Source organism: Tetrao urogallus (genome assembly GCF_951394365.1).
Source record: "Tetrao urogallus genome assembly, chromosome: 18".
Lineage (NCBI taxonomy): Eukaryota > Metazoa > Chordata > Aves > Galliformes > Phasianidae > Tetrao > Tetrao urogallus.
The window spans coordinates 8,213,168-8,234,277 of record NC_136831.1 but is presented as its reverse complement, the minus strand read 5'-3'; the positions used below and the strand labels follow the sequence as shown (position 1 = coordinate 8,234,277).

The following is a 21,110-nucleotide window of genomic DNA, read 5'->3' as shown; positions in this document are numbered from 1 at the left end:
ACACTTCTGTTGCATCTTCCTGCCTCCGTGAGTTCACTCTAGGGAAATTACCTCCCCGTTAGAGCCAAGAATCTACCATTTTCTTAATATTTGACAAAAATAGCAACATTTATCTCTTGCTAATGTCCTTCACCTCTTCCCAAAATGCTCACTTCTTCCCCAGCATCCGCTTGGGCTGTAACAAGACTGAGTACCACCTCCTCTGATCTGCTCTGTGCTTCATGTCTGCTACCCTGCTGTTCTGGCTTCCCTGGGGCTGGGCATGGCTAGTTCTCATCATCCTAAACTTCTTGGACCGTGGCCCCAAAGATGTGCAAATTCTGCTTAAAGTCTTACTTTCAGGGGATGGACGGTCAGCAACTTCTCTGTATCAGAACTTTGTATAATAGTTCAAAATCACACACCCCAAAATTACCTGATTTTTTCATTTCAGAAGATTATGGCCAGTGGCAACAAGAGTAGTTCAGCCCCTGACAAAACAAGGCTTAACTCAGTTCCTCTGAAACCGAATGGAGTAGGCTCTCTTCCGATCAATGGAAATGCAACTTAACCGAGGCTTTCATAGCACTGGGAACAGCAAGTCACAATTATCCACCAGTAGAGGAAATGCAAGTGGCTGGAGCTGGGGCCAGGACTCACAGCAGGGCTGCCCCTGCTTCCCACGGCCGTGGCCCTGCCTGCTTTCTGCCTGGCACAAGCAGCCGCGCTTGTTCCGTTGTTCAGACGTTGTCTGCAGCCAAGCTCCAAACACACCCTAAACCTCAAACACACACAAAAACCTGTAACAGTTCTCAAATTGTAACGCCATTAGAAAAAAAAAAATGAAAAATAGTCATCTGGAGAAATTTTTAAACACAACCAGACCGACTGAACTACTTGGGGCTGGGTTCCCATTTACAAAGCTCTGGTTTTCACATGCGAGCCTTTGGAATGTAATTGCTTTGATTACATTACAACCATTGAGATAATTGATATTTTACAGAGAAGCTGAACAGTAAAACAATTTAATAGCCCATTATGAGGACTGTAACCGGCCTGGTTCTTTGCTATTTCCCACATGCCCTGGACATCCTGCCATCTCCCTGCCTGGATGGGATCGCCAGGTTGTTGGAGATTTTCAAGTGTCACATAAGGCCGATAACTTGCAAAGCACAGCACATGGTGAGGGATGATCCAGCACCAAATGAGCCCCAGGAAGGAGTCCTGTCAAGCCCAGAGCAGACACTATAATACTGGCTAATTACTGGATGCATGTTAACTATGTCATAATTAGGTCAGCGGTGTTTTTAAGCAACACTACAGACGTACTCTGGAGAATCACCTGGTTCCAAGCACTGCAGTCTGCTCTGTTTATTCTGCGTAGTTCCCAACAGCTTGAAAGTCAGTTTAATCAATGCAAATCTTTTTCTTCACACAGTTTATAATTAAGTGAAGAACAGACGAGGTCGTTCCCAAGTGATACACAAAGAGCTGGGAAAACCTCAGCTCTGCATTTCCACCCAGAGTTTGCATCCTTGAGCTCCACGGGCTCCTTCATGGCACGTGAAGCACCTGCGCTCCCTGACGCCAGTCAGCATGGAACACGAGGAGCATCTTCCAGCCCTTCACAGAGTGTTTATACACCATAGGAATACAAGTGCCTGGCTCTCGGATGACTTCTTGGCCACATTTTGAATAGTGCCGCTTCCAAACTCTATGCTTCTCCTAGTGAGAGCCTGGGATCGCTGCAAGCAGGCACCGATAAATCCTGGTCACTTGGCAGAGGTGTCCTGTTGGATCTCTGAAAACAAATCAAGTCTATTTAGAGAAACAGGACCCAGCTCTCCAGTATCCTTTCACTGCTGGGTGCAGAACAGGCATTGAGTGTTTTCACATTGAGTTCCTATTGCTTAATTGCTTCGTACCAGCTTAAATCATCTCGGAAGTCAGTCCTGCAGAGAACCAGGCATGTCCCTAGACCATATGCAGCGTCAAGGAACAGACTTTACCATTCATCATGAATGTTAAGGTTAAGCTACATAGTAATAATAGATCTTTTTTTTTTTTTTTTTAATAAACAAGAACAAGCTGAGATTTTTATTTTAATATCTAAGATAAAGCCAAAATGTCAGCTGGAGTTGAAGAAGGTGGAAAACGGTTATTTCTTTCTGTAAATATATTTTTATCTAGCAAAATACTGGAGCTGTATAAATTGCACTTTTTTTCTAAAACAAACAAAGACAATAAATTCCACAGACATTCGGAAACTGCTTGGCAAGACATTTTAAGGTTCAACGAATCTGAGTAAGCCTTGGAAATAACAGCGAGACGAGACTTCCACAAGCAACCAGTGATGCTGGGCTTTCAGACCAAAGCAGCTGGCAGTCTGATTTGTAGAATTACACAAGCAAGAAGCACCCTCCTCTGAAGTTATGCTCTTCACGGTGTCAAGGCCCTTCAGTACCTCTAAACTCTGATTCAGATATTCCTTTGAAGCAGCTCATGATCATCTCACGTGCTGGACATCCCCAGCTACGCATGTCCTGTAAAGGACACATTGTCCAGTCGAGTCTACACATTGTCTGCTCAAGATACAGCGAACTCTTTTGCCTGTTGAGCTAACAGTGCCAAGAGGAATCTTGCTGGAAACATGCTCTGCATGAACTGTTTCATTCATATAACACAACCTGAGGACTGGAAGCCTACTTCCTCATCCACTCCGGGGCAGAATTAACACCTGGTTACTGTGTGAGCATCCCATGCTGAAGATGCCACTCTCCTGAGTGAAACAAGGCTCCTTCGTGCTGCCGATGCCTTCCAGCCAACGCATGGAGCAGCAGTGATGATTTCACCCACAGCTGAATTAGTTCCATTTGCTACTATAAATAAAGCACAATCCCATTGAAATTCTCCACAGCGATTTGAAGGTGAATTGTTGCAGGGCAGGAGAGGTCCAGAGCCAAATAGGGTGAGAGGTTGCAGCCTGGTAGCCGCCTGCAAAAGTGGGACAAACACAGCCAAGGTTATCTGCAAGGCTGCTGCTGCACTGACATTGTGTTCCTAAAAGCACCAGGGACCACCAGCTGATTGCCTTCTTATCCTTCTTGCTGCTCCATGCAGCACGCACGGTGCGTTCCGTTACGATCTGCAAAGCTCTGCTATCGCTTGCAAGCTCCAGACAAGACAAACATTCAAATACTTCATCAGTAAAACAAAACAAAGCAAAACAAAGCAAAAATAAAGAACAGGAGAGCTGATGCAGAGCATCCGTTCAGGAATGGACTCACAATTCTGTCTTTTCCTCAGTGCAGTGCATGTAGGACTGGGAAGTGGCCAACCCAGCATTAAAATAAACACAGAATGGTTAAAATATCAGCTCCAAAACAGATGTTGAAATCTTACTGCATTTCCCAAAGCTGGTGTTTACTGCCTTGGCAACCTAAGAATGCTGTTTTGCTTAAAGCACAATTTTAGTAATTCTTCTGCCTTGAATAATGTGAAGGAATTTTAAAATTATTTCCAGACCTCGGTAGCTGCCTTATTAGAAGGAAGCACCGGCCTTTTGTCCCGGGGAACCGCTCAGGTTTGGCTCCTGTCAGCAGTGGAAGGCCCTGGGAGCTTCGCCTCTAAATGGACCGTAGGCAGGAAACAGCCACACAGCATCGAGAGCACCCAACTGGTGCTCCTCTGTTAAAGGACGTCGAACAAATTGCTGCTCTTTAATCCAGACAAGGTAGATTAGAGCTCCGAGGCTTGAAGCGGGCCAGCTGTATCCACCTGCTCATAGTAAGCACGCTGTCTCCAACTGTGTTTTTCACCTTTTCTACAGGAAATTTAATGTAACCAGTGCAAAATGCTTCTCTGTGGCCCTGCCTGACTTTTACAGGATGTTACACGAGCAAAAAACATTACTTGACACATCCCCAAAGCTCTTATTTTCTCTTTTGTGCACGTTCACAACAGGTCTAGCACAGCAGCCCTCCCTGGAGATCTCTAACTATGCAGCAATTACGGGTGTAAGGAAAGCTTTGAAGTCTCAACACGACCTCGCTGCACATGGCAGATGCCATGCCACGTTAAACACCCAAAGGGCTCTTTGGGGCACTCGGTGCCAATGCTCAGCATGGTTTAGAGCATGCAGCAATACTGCCCTGCTGCACAAAGACAGCCTGACAACACAGGGGTTGCAGTCTCTGCTTGTGCAGCAGGGTTGGAACTCGTGGTAATTAGGTTCTTTCTTTCAACTTGTTTCAGTGACGGGAAATAACCACTAGGGTAAACCAATTGGCCTCAGATTACACGCATTCAAGACGCTGCCCTGATAAAATCTCCCCCAGGAAACACGTTACCTGCTATTTCATTCTTACTGTTGTCTTTGAGAGCAGCAGTGAGATTAGCATTATAGAATTTACATCTTAATTTGTGATTATGAAGCATTCTCAAACACAAAGGCATTTGGGAATTATCTGTTCACCAACCTTAACAAAGCCAATAGAAATTCCCCCGTGTTTTACCACTGCAGCATTTCTTATATTAGCAGCGGAGCAAGACAACAACTGGCACTTCTGCCTCCCCAGGAAAACAAAGCATATGTTACTGCTTGTGTGGGGTGACACGTGAGTGGCTTGGCAGCCTTGAGAAGAAAAAAGGATCAAAGCATTGCTAGGAAAGCCTCGCCCAAGGTCTCAGTGCTGCTGACAATGGCACTCGGTGTGGCTATGGGCACTGCGCTCCTGCCCGGCATTGTGTGCCGCCAAGGTTGTGCACGGGGAACACACTGCAGTGCTGAAAGGCTCACGGTCATGGGTTTGTATAGATGCTTCTTTGAAAGGGTGGCACAAAGGATGAGTGGAACGGGACGTTTGCAGAGCTGCAATGGACTTCTCCACGGGAGCACTTAAAGGGGAGGGATGGCCGGTGTGCACACTGTGAGCGGAACAAAAAGAGCATCTCCGTGCCCACCACAAAGAGGGAATGGGGTTCCTCACCTCCTGAAATGCTCCTGGCTTTAGTGGGAGGAAACCAGGTGACCTCAGGTGTGCTGCCACGGGGAGAAAAAGAGCTCCTGCATGCAGGAACTTCACAAAGACACAGCTATTGCATGCAGATGCACACAGACACACACACCTTTTGTGCAACACAACACATAAGAACAGGTTATGACTGCTGACAGCATTACAGGGAAACGCCTTCCATTATACAGCCACGGTTGCGAAAAGCAATGCTGCAGTGTATAACTTGTCTCTGCTACCCCAGCAACACACATCATAAAACATGTGGGCCTGTTGGGTAAGATGAAATTACCAGAGAGTTCATTTCTGCAGATACATTCGAGAAGTATTCACCAAAGGACCACGTGCAGCAGAGGATGGAAAACCTGATGGATGCACAGGGGCTCCTGTGTGTCACCCAGGGCCCCAGTGTGGGTACACCTGTGGGCACCATGTGTGCCCCATGTCCACAGGCTGGCCATGCAGTCCAGTCACCCCAGCTGCCCCAAGCACAGCACACAGGGCTGGGATGCAGCACTGGGATGCAGTACTGGTGCACTGCCTCTGAACTCTTGGGGCTGCTGCCCCAAGTGTCCCACTGCTGGAGCTGCCACTTCTTTTGTTTCTTTTGAAGCTGGAGAGAGGGGGGAAAAAAAAAACCCAACAAAAAAAAAAAACCCCAGCTCCCTCGCTTTTGTACTAAATTCAGACCAGCTGCTAACCGGCATTGTCCCTCCACCCCACTTTTTGCACTTTTTACCCACACAAAGCACACTCCTGGGCCCCAGCTTCCAAATCTCAGATGTCGATGACATGAATATCTCTGCTTCCTCCGGAGCGGACCGCAAATCCTGTCGTCTTTCATCTGAGAAGCAGAACCTCGGTGAGCTGCAGGGGGGGCTGAGGGCTGGAGCTGGGGGCTGCGAACACTCACAGCTCAGAGAGAGGGGATGGGACAGCCAGTTCTCCGAGCTCATTTTGCATGCAATTAAGCTGTTGCTTTCCTTTCTTCCTGGCAGACAAGTGCTACAGCAGGGAAGGTATGGGGGACCCCGGGCACCGACAGGTTGGACCAAGGCCTCCCCCCTCTCCTATTTTCCTTCATTTTTTTGCGCCTGAAACTATCCATCTGCCAAATGTCACTAGCTGATAAGAACTGCCCATTTCAAATCCCCATTTGTAAATAGATGTTGGCTGACATAATTAATGTCTACCATACAACATAATTTGAATTACAAAGTAAAGGCAATTTAAAAATCAGCCTCCACATGATTACAATTGATACGCAGCCTATAAATTCCATAGCCTCGGGAATTATTTAAATTTCTCAAAATGAATGAAAATCAGTACAAGATGTCTTTCAGGAAAACGAGACCAGAAGTGGAGCATCTGAGATAAACTAAATGGTCTCTTGAGATAAACACTCTTTGGTGCAGTAATACCTATGGCTCCAGGCCACCGCGGGTCTGTAATGTCTGCTGCACTGTCAAGGCTGCTATCTGCTATGCCACCGCCACCTACTCAGAATAAATCCCCTTAACTGATAAGCACATTATGTGGAGGACCCCTGCTTGTCACTTCCATCTATCTGGGTGGCTTACGTGATGGCACTGAGCTCTGCCCCAAGGCACTGAGCTGGGCTCAGCCATCAGGGATGGTGAGCAGAAGCACAATGTACACGGCAAGATATGGGCTGTGGCGCTTGGAAATGCTTCCTGCAGATTTGTTCATTTGCTCACTGAAAGTAACAAGTTGAGATGAACAACAAGCGCTGCTAAGGAGCGAGCAGCAGAATTAGGCTGGGGAGGAAGAACAGCAACACGAGAGTCGCTTACAGCATACAGACGTGTGCCTGCTTGCATGCCAAAATAAATAGCTGTGCTACTTCCTAAAGACATCTGCACTACCAAACACGCCCAGGCTCAACAGCAGCATGGCACAGAGAGCAGAGCTGGGAGCACGGACCTCGCACACAACAGCACTGCTGAGCTACGTCTCTTTTCCCTGTCTTTATGCCACAACTTCAGGCTTTAAGAGAATGGCATTATTTTCCTGCACGGCATTCCTTTGTAAAATGGGGAGAACTGCTTTGAGAGAGAGATTTAACAGAAAAACAAATATCTTTGTAAATAAATCGTGCCACAGAGGAGCAATGAAGCCTGCTTTCAAGGAAGCCAACGTGTTACTGCAGCTCGCAGGCGGGCAGTCAAGTTCTGCATAAACACACCAGAGATGTGGCAGTGATATCCGTGTGATAAATGACGCTTATCACACACCTCTGACCATCTCACCTGCACTCAGCGAGGAAATGTGAACATTCCTGATCTTTCATCGGTTTCAAACAGCTGCCATAAAAAAAAAAAAAAAAAAAGGAACCAAAAAAAGAAAAGAAAACCCACTCCAAACCCACAACAAAGAATTCCCAGAGATAACCTTATCTTTCTCTTTTGAAATGTGAGGTTTTCCCTAAATTGCATCGCCATGAAATCCAGGGTGGGGGGCAGGATGCTCAATCAGACTTAAGAGCATACAATTAAAGACCTATCAGGGGCACAGATGGAAGCAAGCACAACTGGGAACCGCCGTAAGAGGTGCAAATCTGTAGCATAAGTGATATAAACATGCATTCATGTCGTTGGAAATAGAAGCTCACAGATTTTTATCTGCAAAGATGCAATTTTTTTGCTTATCTGTCGAGGAATTACTCTTCGGGATAAGAGAGTTATAAATGAAATGAAGACAAATGACAAGAGAGTGCAGTGCAAATCAGAGAGATTTCCTTGTTATGTCTCGAATTAGAAACTGGGAATCACCTTCAGCTCTTCCAGCTGAGTGAGGGCATCTCATGGCACTGCGAACCCGCTGGCAGCACATCCACAGCCTTGAGGGCACGGTAAGGGAAGCTCGGCACATAAATGCTACAACCAGCAGCATGTGCAACAGTGTGGCTGCTGTGAGATTACAAGGAGAGAAAATCCATCATAAAATGTCACCCGGAAAGGGCCCGGTTAGGTGTCGAGAGCTCTCCTTCTCCCAGTTACATGGTGAGAGCCTTCTCAGTTTTCTAACTCCCTTCTTCCACCTTCCTCTTTGTTATTGAGTTGAATAATCGTTTTTTTCTTTTCTTTTTTTAAACGAGGTGTAAATGCATTTTCACACCTACAACTAAAACGAGGTTAAGGCTCCGAGCTAATTACCCTTTATTAATGAGCTCGACAATGGTGTGTTGGCCTGCACCGTGCACATGATGATGCACATTTGTGCTCCAGGTGGGATGGATTCTTCCAACTGCTAAATTCTTTTTTAGTAGCAAAATGCTTAACACTGCAAATTGTTTACAGCTTTTTTCCCCCTTAATTCTATATATATATATATATATATATATATATTTAAATTGAAATGCACTAAAATATGACATTCAGGTCACCATTTTCAAGACTGTTCCCAGATCTGCTTCATTACAAAGGTTGCATCAACTCAATAGCTCTTCTAGCACTGTCAGACAAACTGCCCTGCCCTGCTGGCACCCACTGGGAGGTGGCTGTGGAACGTTTCAGCTGCCCAGAACAGCCACAACAGCAGCAGTTATGCACCAGCACATCGTGGTTTGGCAAAGTCTGCTTTGGTGTAGGTCATCTTCCACCGACTGCATTCCTGCCAGAGCTGGCAGAGGGATGTGTGCCCACAGTCTAAAATTAATTGCAAATTAGATAGGAAGAGATAGCAGATAGAAAGACATGGACTCTCTGCAGCCTGCAGCACAGGGACAGCGTAGCTCGTTGAGAAATAGGTCTAGAAGCGCAAGTTATAACTTGATGATAGCAGATCATTAAAGATAATGAAAACCAGTGCCCGTCTCCTTTAATGCGGTGGGCTCTGGCTGCAGTTTAGCTGCTGTTTCAAAAGGGATATGGCAATTGGAACTCTGACAGCCTTTCCAGCAGTGCCCCATGGAGAGGTGCCCAGGGCAGCTCCCTGTGGTGCAGCTGAAGCATCCTAAAGCATCAGCCCCACAGCACCAGGCCAACCCTCTGGACGGAGGCTCTAAGCCATGGCAGCCACAGTGTCCTTCAGTGTAAACACGTGCTTGATGTTTCTGAATCACTCACTCTGCAGAAGTACAAAGCTTCTAGTGATGTTTGTTATGCACTCCTTAACAGGACACTACTAGGCACATCCATATCACTTATAAGGCTAAATATATATGTCTAAATATTACTGTGTCCCTCAGGATCACCTCTAAACGTTTCCTGAACACCTCCAGGGGTGGTGGACTCACCAACAGTTAACAAACATTTCCATGCTGTCCTGAAGGACATAGTTTAGAGGGGAACACTGGTGACAGGGGGATGGTTGGACTGGATGCCCTTGGAGATCTTTTCCAACCTTGGTGATTCTATCAGTCTATTAAAAAGTCTACCTTCAGAGGCAAATGTTTGTATAGAAGTGACATACAACTGAAAAAAAACGACAAACAAAACCCTTCATCCCAGCTCTGGATTTGATCAGTATCAGAAGAGTTGTAGCCAAAGCCTGCTCAGTCTGACACTTATACCCAGTGTGCAGTGTAAATGAAGAATGCAGTGCTACGGATTTTGCACAGATAACTTCTGGGTAAAAGCTGTGTTGGTGGAAGAATTATTCAATGCCACGCTGTGGGATGAATGTGCGCTAAAAACAAAATTCTTAACAACCCTGCTAATTGAACTTCATGAGTTTCTTCAGACTATAACTATGCAGAGCCACTTTGACTCTTAACTTCATAGCTGGCAGGACAAACAAGCCCTAATTGTGTCAGAGTTGCTGCTGAAGAGATCAGTGTTTTATGAGAGATGTAAAAAAAAGTTTCACAGTTACTAAAATAGAAATTCTTGTTTGCTTTTCAAGGAGTGAGGGAAAGGAACATTTATAACTTAAGAGCCTAAAAGTGGCCAATTAAAAAAAAACATCAATAAATTAATCTTCCTAGGATATTTTCTGCCTTGTGGAAAGACAGTAGTAAACACATCTGGGACTTTTCCATCTGAAAGCTCCCAGCTCAAAAGTCAGATCTAACTGTGCAGGGGTTTAATACCGAAATTATAACACAGAATCCCAGAACTGTAGAGGCTGGAAGGATTCGCAGCCCAGTGCAGCCCCACTAATACAGGTTCCCTACTGCAGGTTGCACAGGAAAGCATGAGCAAACAGCCTGTTGTGCTGTGAGCATCTGGTACAGAAAGGAACCCAGACAAAGACGCTGCCACCAGTTGGTATTGCATGAGAATCAGAACAGGACAAAAATAAATACACGGAAGAAGAATTTGGAGATAGGAATGGTGTGCAACCCTTATTTTCCCAGCTCCATCACCACCACAAAGGGCAGTCGGTGAACGATGAGGGGTGAGAACGATGCAGGCCCAGCCCGGTGCCCAAAGGCACGCAGCCCTGCGCTGTGAGCTCACCGGCCAAGGGGCTGTGACAGCAGCGGAGATGGCTGTGAGCTCGCGGAGCCTCCCTGCAGAACGCGGGGCGCGGCAGAGCCCAGCATCACTCGTGCCCGGACTCCGGTCGAGCGCGGCAGCGAGACTCGGAGGCGCGAACGAGAGACTCGGTTTGGGCCGTGCTGCGGGGCTGCCGGCGGCAGTTCCCGGCGCTCGGCCCGCGGCATCGCCAGCGTTCCCCCGGCCCTGCCCGGCTCGGGCGGCCGGGGCCCCGCGGGGTGCGCTCGCGGCAGCGGAGCTGAGCGGTGCGGGGACGCGGCCCCGGGGCGGGCGGCGGGGAGCGGGGCCGGGGCTTCGTGCGGACGGAGCGGGGCGTCGCCGCCGCCGCCGCCCGGGGACGGCGAGTGACCGCGGCCTCTTCTCTTTCGCAGCTCTGACGGCTCCGGCCCGGCGAGGGGAGCGGCTTTCCCGGCTCGGCTCTCCCCGGCCCACCGCACGCCCGGGGCCATGGAGCTGCCCTCGGACTGGACCTGCCCCGTCTGTGGGCGGAACCGGGCCGAGGCGGCCTACGTGACGCCCTGCCGGCACCAGCTCTGCTTGGGCTGTGCGCTGCGCTGGGCGAAGCGGCATCGCACGTGTGCCGTGTGCAAGGAGAACATCGAGGCCGTCCGGTACGCGGTGCAGGCGGAGGAGGATTTCCTCGCGTGCCCCATCCCGCAGCCTGCAGGGCGCTCCGAGGACGAGCAGGAGGAGGAGCAGGGCTCTGCAGAGCCGCAGCTCGAGGCTCCCGAGCACGGCTTCCCAGCCGAGACCTGGGCGGACTTCTTCCGAGGAGATCCGGGGGACCTCGAACCGCTGCTCCGGTGGATCCAGCAGGAGCTCGAGGACATCACCGGAGATGAGTGGTGGCAGGTGGCTGCGGCGCGGGCTGATATCATGTACCTCCTGTGCGTGTACGGGCTCGACGAGGACTCCCTGATCATGAACTTGGAGTCGTACCTGGAAGACCGCACTGAGGAGTTCGTGGCGGGGCTCATCGACACCGTTACGGCCCTGTACGGCCCAGAGCTCCGCCGGCAGCAGGACAGCCAGGCTGCCCGTGAAACAGGAGGGCAGGACGGCCCCGCGGCCACCCCCAGCCCGGCCACCTCCCCGCTGGAGCCTCCTGCCCCCGGCCCGGGCCGCTCCACCAGCCCTGCAAGCCCCGGCGCCGAGCGGCTCCCCGGCGTCCCTCACGGGGGGCCCGAGCCCCGACCCGCCGCCCCCGTGTCCCCGCAGGAGCCGCAGGAGCAGCCGGGGCAGGCGGCGGCAGCGGGCCCCTCCGCCCAGGGCACGGACCACCAGCCTGGGGGGCCCCGACGCCCCCCGAGGAGGAGGGCCAGCAGCTGCCCCCCGGATTTGCCCCCGTCCCCCAAGAGGCGGCGCTAGGCCGGCACCCACTGCGGTGCTGAGCACGGCTCGCGGCTTGGGAGGCCATCAGTGATCTTGGTATATTCTTAAAGATAATATATTTTATTCCTTTATTTTAAGGAAAAGTCTCTGTGTTATTGATGACACTGTTGCAGTTGCTGTCCCTATCAATATAGGTTTCTCCTGGCCCTGGGAAAGGCCACAGAATCTTAAGTCGATTTCCATAATCAGAAATCAAGAGAGCATACTCCAGTTTGGGCACCACATTGAGACGGATGAATGGGATCAGTATTTTCTTCTGCGTGAACCACATTCCTTTCTTAATATTCTTTTTAATATGTTCTATACGCACACTGTTTAGGACATATTCTCTTATTATCTCCTGTATGCCCTTAAATGTCCCCATGAAAGGATTGATACCATCATGCCTACTTCTTCAGTGGTCATGCTACTGTGACGTCGCAGTATTTTCTCATACTTGCACCATAATAGCTGTAATTCTGAAGCACCACCAGGCCAACAAGCAGAAAGAGCAGAGCTCAAGAAAAACCATTACACACTGCCTTTTGTTCTGGTATTTTTAGCTGTCCCAAAGGCAAAACTAACAACCGATTCCCCGAGATGTCAACATGGATTTTCCACTTACCAGCATCAAGACTTCCAGTCGCTGCAGTCCAGCCCATGACAGGGGGAATGGCTCCGACGACGGCTCCCACCCAAGTGTTGGCGATGCTCATTCTCTTCATGGGTGTGTAACAGCAGGTGTACAGGAAGATGTTGAATGCTCCGAGAGCACCGGTGAGGGGGTTGACCCCCATGGTCAGCAGGGCGATGCCTGGCACGCCACAAGATGCTGCAAAGCATACAGCGAGCAGGGGGCTGTGGGAGGAGAGAAGGGGCTGCATTACAGAATCACAGAATCACAGAACTGTAGGGGTTGGAAGGGACCTCCTGAGATCATCGAGTCCAACCCCCCTGCCAAAGCAGGTTCCCTACAGCAGGTCGCACAGGTCGGCATCCAGGCAGGTCTTGAACATCTCCAGAGAAGGAGACTCCACCACCTCCCTGGGCAGCCTGTTCCAGTGCTCCGTCACCTCACTGTACAGAAGTTCTTGCGCACATTGGTGCAGAACTTCCTATGCTCCAGTTTCTGGCCATTTCCCCTTGTCCTGTCTCCACTCACCACTGAAAAGAGTCCGGCCTCGCCATTCTGCCCCCCACACCTTAGATATTTATAGACCTGGATCAGGTCCCCTCTCAGTCTCCTTTTCTCAAGGCTGAACAGACCCAGTTCACTCAGCCTTTCCTCATAGCAGAGATGCTCCAGGCCCTTCACCATCTTCGTGGCCCTCCGCTGGACTCTTTCCAAGAGATCCCTGTCTTTTTTGTACTGGGGAGCCCAGAACTGGACGCAGTGCTCCAGATGAGGCCTCACCAGGGCAGAGTAGAGGGGGAGGATCACCTCCTTTGACCTGCTGGCCACGCTCTTTGCAATGCACCCCAGTAAGCCATTGGCCTTTTTGGCCACAAGGGCACACTGCTGGCTCATGGCCAACCTGTCGTCCACCAGGACACCCAGGTCCCTTTCCGCAGAGCTCCCCTCCAGCAGGTCATCCCCCAACCTGTACTGCTGCATGCAATTATTCCTCCCCAGATGCAAGACTCTACACTTGCTTTTGTTAAACCTCATCTGGTTTTTTTCTGCCCAGCTCTCCAGCCTGTCCAGGTCTTGCTGAATGGCAACACAGCCTTCAGGCGTGTCAGCCAATCCTCCCAACTTCGTATCATCGGCAAACTTGCTGAGGGTGGCCATTATCCCCTCATCAAGGTCATTAGAGAGTGATGACTGCCTCTCTCCCTTTGCACTTCTTCCTACTCCCCTAGAAAGCTAACACTGGATTTTTGTTATTTTTTATGGATTTTTGTTGCTTGAGATTCTCACATCTGGCCCCATTGTAGGGCGAGCCTTTCTAAAATGCTAAGACTACCTTTGTAGAGTCACAGAATCATGGAATGGTTGGGTTGGAGGGGACCTGAAAGCCCACCCAGTTCCAGTCCTCTGCCCTGTGCTGGTTGCCCCCCATTAGACCAGGCACCACAGATTTGCCATGAGAGGTTATTCTTATACTCCTCACTGCTGTGTTTGCCAAATAAGTTTAAGCTATGGAGGTCAACGCAATCGGTGCTTCCAGCAGATCATTTTCTTTTATTGTAATCTTAGTAAATTTTGACCTCTGGAAATGGCACTTAGTGTTCAGAGCGAATGAGAATGGTCGTAGCCTGCCAGAATTGTAACTGATTGCAATTTTCCAAGGGGCTCTTTGGCTGAAATACAACAGAGTTAGACACAAAATGAGGAAGCATTTAAGAGGAAAGGAGCACATTCAATCATTTTGAAATTATGCTAACAGAAACAAAGTAATTTTTGGCTTTACTGAAAATGACTGAATTCTCTGCGTTGCCATTTAGCTTACAGACTGTGCTAGGCAGTGGTAGCACAGCAAAGCCATTCTGGTAACAAAACCAAAATTAAATCTTATCTTCTAAGTGTGGAATTAACCAAAGATATTTCAGGCTTGCCTGAAAGAGCCAATAGAAAACAGAAAAAAGATGCTAATTATTTCTGTTGATTTTTACCATGCAAGAGCTGTACAAGCTCAGGGAAAGTTGGAAAGTCCTGTTAAAATCTGTAAGAAAGTGGTTGAAGCTGTGTAAACTGCTAATAAGTTCCACAATAAACATCCAAACACAACGAACAAGGATTTTTTGTTTGGCTACCAAAACCACATTCGCAGGCAGCAAGCACCATGGCACAACACGGGGGAAGCTTTGTTTGTGTTCCTTTGCATCAGGTCAACACATCTGCTGCTGGTGGAGATCTCTTTGCATGCATTTGTTCAGGGGTATCTGGTAAAGTGGGATGAGAACAAAATGCCACCGAGAGAAATAATTATGGAATCACAGAATGGTTGGAGTTGGAAGGGACTCTTAAAAGCCATTTGGTCCCACCCCCTGCACTGAGCAGGGGCACCCACAGCTCCATCAGTGCTCACAGCCCAGCCCCTGACCTTGGCTGTCTGCAGGGATGGGGCACCACAACCTCTCTGGGCAACCTGTGCCACTGCCTCACCACCCATAGTGTATATCCAACCTAAATGAAACCATTTCTCTTTATCCTGTCACATCACACTCTGCTTAAGAGTCTGTCCCCTTCTTTCTTACAGCCCCCCTTTAGATACTGAAAGGTGTGGGAGAGCTCTGTAGGGAGAAAAATGCCATTAACTGAGCTGTATTAAATACACACTTTCAGTCATACATATAAGAGCAGAAAATAAATGCTCGCAGCAAATGTCTGCGTGTGAACTTTAGCTTTACACATTTTGTCTCATTTAAAACTATGTACCCTTTGTATTCTACCATCACTCTGCCCTCTGGCCAAATCTTTAATCCTAAAATATATGTTGCATGCACTGCTCCAGCCTCATAAGGAGAATTTGCTGGTGGGGATGAATTTTATGGGAGTTTTATCAACCAAAAAACCCTACCTTTTTAAAACCTCCATCAAACCAGTATGCAAATCCTAAATAACCGCAAGAACTACAGCGAGCAAACCTCACACCAAAAATCTGCCTCCGATTTAAATTAAATTGACTGAGTCAATACATCCCAACACAAGTAATGGAGCACACGAACACCCTGGTGCTGGCTGCAGGGAGGTTCCAGGCAGGAACAGATGGAGCAGGGTGCTGCCTGGCTGCCCAACAACAAATCAAGGCCTACAGTTTGAGAACGTGCTGCAAAGGGAGCCGGGAGGTGCTGTGCCCTTTGGGTTTGCAGCTAGCAGTGCTCTGCTACGCAAAGGCAACACAACGCAATCTGCACGGTGAGGTGTCTCAGCACTGACTGCAAACACCACTCCTTCTGCGTGTTGCCCCTCTACAGTGAAAGCCTGACTGGTTTTGGTTAAACAAATCCATCCTGACTGATTGTTGAATAAAATAGAGCCAGACGTACAGCTGAGCACCAGACTGGCACAATGCGTGCACTGGAGGTGACAAAAGACCAGCGGGACCCTCAGAACCAGGCACTCCCATGGGGTGCACGTCCTCAATGAGGACTCGGTTTGAGCCAACGCGTGAGCTCTCTTCTCACTAATCGAGAGTGAAGACTCGGCTGCGTTCCTCCAGATGAAAGGCCCAGCGTGCATCCAGAGCTGGTGCTGAAGGGCTGACACCCAGAAATTAATCAGAACCACAGAATCACAGAATGGTTGGGTTGGAAAGGACCTTAAGGGTCATCCAGTTCCAACCCCTGCCATGGGCTGGTTGCCTCCCACCAGATCAGGCTGCCCAGATCCCATCCAGCCTGGCCTTGGGCACCTGCAGGGATGGGGAACCCACAGCATTTGGTAAGAAATTCAGCATTTCCTTCATCCCTTGCTCAGGAGATGGGAGCAGAAGCAGGGAGCACCAAGCCTCCCATACTCACCTCAAGCACTGCTTTCCTGCAGCACCAGCAGCTCCGCAGGATCTGACTGATGGAGCAGGAAAATACCTTTACAAGATGTGGCTTTAGCAGAATGGGGAGGTGAAGTGACAAGATCCCAAAAAAGTGGTTCACCTCCTTGTAAACAAACCTCATTTTTGTTTCTCATTTCTTAATTTTTGGTTCTTTTCAGAAGGAGGTTCCTGAAGGCAGTTTGATTTTTGTGTTCAGTGTCTGTACATTGCTCATGATCTCAGGGGAGGGCATCAGGTCAACGATGGCCATTCTTCACATGCAGTTTTTAGACACCTTGAAAGTATCCTATTTTCTACTTCTCTCCAGTGTTTCCTTAAAACCAAGGAACTGTAAAATCCTTCTCAAAGAGTAATTGTCTGACTGACAAGGGCCTGCACCAGAAACTCCAACTGAGATCAGAAACTCCAACTGTGATCTGATGATTCAGCTTTGTTATTTCTGCCCCATAAAACTCCTTGGCATTACAAAGACAACACACTCAGAAATTAGGACCTTGCTTTCTTGGTGATACATGAGGCAGAATTCAGCTCACTCTCCCATAAATACATCGTATTGATGAAGACTGGGAGATGTATAAGCAACGCCTCATGGGGAAAGAGGCGATATTTGAGGAAAAGACAGAGGGTTTTCAATTACTGCAGCAGTTTTTATCACTTTCGTGACTGAGGGGATGAGGATCCCAGTGTGCAGCAGGAGGAGGGCTGTGATGGTGAGCTGTCACCAGCTCTGACACCACGTAAGGTCCACAAAGTCCTCCCAGGTACCGGGGAATTCTCATGTGGCACTGAGAATGGGCTACGGGGTCTCTGCTGGTTTCCTTCATCCCTAAACCAACCCCTCCAGTAAGTGCAGGCTGATGACAGACGCTGGTACATAAGCCTCATTTCACTTGGGCGTTCACTTATGCTGAGGGAATCACTCCCATGGGAAAAAAAAGGCAATCTTCCATTGGAAAATTGGCCAAGCAGCTAGCTGGGAAAGCAAACACATTGAGTAAGAAACTGGGTTTTATGATGGATTCTTGGGAGGAGTTGGTTTCAGTTATTTGACTGATTAAAATCAGACTCTGGAAAAATACTACAAGTGCCAAATGAGTTCTCTGCACATTTCAACGCTAAAATACCCACGTATGTCACCACATACGACACCTCCTCCAGGAAAACCAAAAACCGGCGGTTCTGCCTCATCCCTCTTCTCTCCTTCATTGAGAATGCAAATGTCCAATAATACTGCTCAGACACACTGACATTCAGCTAAAAGCTCCTGAGAGAACTTCAGCTGGAGCACCGAACAGCCAAACCCCACCGGATCCGAGGAAAATGTGCTGAGATGCCTCCCCTGCTCGGCTCACCCACGATGAACCCATCCCAGTAATGGTGCCCAGAGGACCCCCACCCATCGCACTGCTGATGGTGACGTGGGCAGCACCGCAGCCTGCTGTGATCCACGAGCAATAGCAGCATCTTTGGACCCAGGTGACACTTACAGATGAGCTGGTTGCACGTATCTAATGATCTCACACACGTGTGTGTGAAGCATGATTATTTAATAGGCTCCAGAGTCATGGCTAACAGTACTTATTGACTCTCGGTGTTACTTGGAAAAATGGAAAGGGGAAAACAAATTAAAGCATTTGCCCATCTATAAAATTAACGTATTATCTTACTTATTTCACAGCAGCATTAGCAAGCTTAATGCGTACAAAGATCAATAGCTTCACTACTGTGCATGCTCTCCCATGCTGCCTTTGGCAAAACATGTTGGGAAGATGGCCATCAAGCACTGATAGGACCACAAATTAAAAAAGCATATTAAAAAGGAGATAACGAATTTAAAAACAACGGTGTTAAAAACCACAAACTACATAAAATTTCCTCTCAGTACACATCAGCCTTCAGAAATATGACAAATTCCAGTATCAGCATCCAACACTTGGACGTGGCTCTGTGAATACACTGGCACTCAGATACCAGCACAGGCATGCCATGCATTCTGAAGAGGTGCATTCAAGCAATCAGCAGTTGCATGCAATTCATGTTCAGATGTTGTGTAAATACACAAGAAACTTAATTTGTGACCTTGCGTTAATGGGAAATTGGGCACGCAGAACATATTTACATTAAAGTGAAAGCTTGAGTCTAGGTGTCCATTTAAGAATGCCTGCCTATTTTTCAGGTGAAGCAGAAGTGCTTATGTTTGAAAATTAGATTCAAAGCCTAATACAGAAGGTAATAAAACAAATCCTCTCTTCTTCCTGTCTGTCAAAAACCTTTTATGGAAACATCATCCACTTCCAAAATGGCAAAGTGGAAGAAAAAACCCAACAGATCAAACAAAACAACAACAGTGCCCTTTTGTTTAGTGCAACATGCACAGAACACCTCAGCAGACTGAAATGTTTACATGCTCAGTTGAGTATTTTGTATCAGACCTTATTATTATTGATAACAGCCCCTGGAGCCACAAGACCATTCTGCCCAGTGCAGGATGAAGACCCAAAACCAGCAGGAGGGAATGGTGAGGAATGGGACGCGGGGAACAAATGCCCCACTGACTGCATCACCCTCCGTCGGGAGAGGGAAACGAGGCTGTAAGGTGAGACTGATGCCTCAGACCAACCTCAATATTGCTACTTTGGACGAAGATTTCAGCTGCAAAGAGTGTCAAAACAATTTTTCACAAAAAGAGGAGGAATAGCCAGAACCAGCCTGGACTGAAAATAGTGGGGCTCTAAGGGAGCCTTTGGCAGAGCAATACCAGCCCAGTCCGCATCCCAGCGGCTCCATTCTGCCATCTCAATCTGAGACAGAAGTCCAGTGCAAGAATGCTGCCCCAAAGCCATAATTAAAATCAGATTTGGGGAGTAAGCATCATAAGCTACTTATTATTTCTGGAATGGGTAGGTACTGAAAATGTGCCCAGACTCCTCGCCAGCCCGGCTGACAGAGGAAGCCCCTCTTCCCAACTTTTTCCAGGTCAGCAAGAAGCTATTCAGGCTTCTGAAGCCAATTACAAGCTCAGACAAAAGCATTGGGCTGAGGTTTTTGCATTTTCCAACAGAAACAAGAGGTTATATCAACTGAAGTCACATCCCTTTGGCCATTCCTACAGCCATGAAAGCTGACTCCACGAGAGGAGGATCCACAGAACTCCCCAGTCCCAATGTACCTGGCCCCATTCAGAAAACCACCACCTCTGCGCTTCTGCTCGTCTCTTGGCATCTTCTCAGCTCCTGTGGCCAGACAACACGAAGGACTGCCAAAAACCAGTCCTAAAACACCAGTGCCAGGGTGGGATCACCACAACTGCCACAGGGAGCTGAGCTATGTCTGGGCCACCTCCCTCAGCCTGCAGCTTCTTACTTTTTATTTATTTCCTGAAGGACCAGAACTGCCGAACCCTCCTTGAAAACTCTTTGAGACCTTCCAAGAGGATTCAGGAAGGCCACTGAGCCACAAGCAATCCCACCTCACTTGGAAGGGAAGCAAGGAGCAGAGGATGTTACGCACTGCAACAACATATGATCGTATAGAAGCCTTCCTGCTCCTCTGACTTAGGTAATGGGGAGGGAAGTCCGTCTTTTTCCAGCACACATCTGGGCTGTGTTTGCACAGTTTCCAGCCCTGCTTCCCCAGATGCCTGCAGCCAGAAGCGGGGCAGCCTCCTGGCACTCAGCTGATGGCAAAAAACGAGCCAGAAAGCTGCAAAAGGCGCATTTTGCCCCGAATAGCAACGGTAGCTTCCCTGAGATGATTGTGATGGGAGGCTAAAAAAAACCGCTCTGACGGCTTCGAAGCTCAAAGCAAGGAACAGATCTTTCAAACCCAATTAGTAATCATGGCAGACAACTGAATGGTGGCAATCTACCAACAGCGAAATTGAATTTTAACTTTCCACACAAATCCTTTCAGGCTGCATATTTATATATTTAGTAATAAAAACCATATTCACGACCATTGTCAGCTGTAAAAGTTATATAGTCATAACAACAAAGCTAATGGAAACTGAAACTGGAACAACACTGCCTGGCTCAGTAGCTTCATCATGAATGAATGAGTGGTGATTTTTCTAAAATGATTTTAATTTCTCTGCAAAAGGTATTAAATTCCAGAAGAGCCCTTCAGATAGACGGGGGGATGCACCTGACAGAACAAACATCCACACTGGACCTGAGAGCCTGAATCAAAGTAGTGCAGCACGACCCCAATCAGGGCAGCCTTGAGACAGCACATCTTTATTTCATACGGTGCCTGAAGCATGACTAACACAATATTTTTATATGCAGCGATAGCTTTCAATTACCGATTTGATTCGTTTCGAGGAACGGTATTTCTTTCCAACTAAAAAATAGCTTTACACTGATCTCTTGCTAGACTCCTTTCTTCTTTCATGTAGATTTGATTCAGCATCGGCTTCGCCGAACACCCGTGACCTGCTCCCCTTCCCAAACCACCCTCTGTGGATACGCTGTGGCTGAAGAGCATGAAAAGCCCCCAGACCTCCTGATGGAGGTGCTCATATGCACCCATCTGTCCTGTCTCAGTCATGGAAGAAAGTTTGTGACTCATGACGAGGGCTGGAGGATGATTTATTTTAAAATTAAAACACGAAACTTTTTAATTGGGAATTTGATTTTTTTCCTCTCGGCTCCAAGCACCAGAATATGGACTTGTCTATCATTTACCACCAATGATTGACAAGATGTCCTTTAGGAGGAGCAAATGAATGGGAGCATTGTCAAATCTCATTTTTTATTCCCTTAATGAATTACTCAGTGTTAAATCTT

General features: G+C 48.2%; 1 protein-coding gene across 1 annotated transcript in view; it reads right to left on the bottom strand.

Moving 5' to 3' along the window:
- The window catches only part of COX10 (cytochrome c oxidase assembly factor heme A:farnesyltransferase COX10), a gene marked incomplete at both ends in the record, with an annotated part of 94,123 nt that overhangs the window by 1,332 nt on the left and 71,681 nt on the right, over positions 1–21,110 (bottom strand). The window contains one exon of the mRNA XM_079544483.1: positions 12,450–12,682. Coding sequence (XP_079400609.1) covers positions 12,450–12,682 — 233 coding nt within the window. The remainder of the gene's footprint in view (positions 1–12,449; positions 12,683–21,110) is intronic.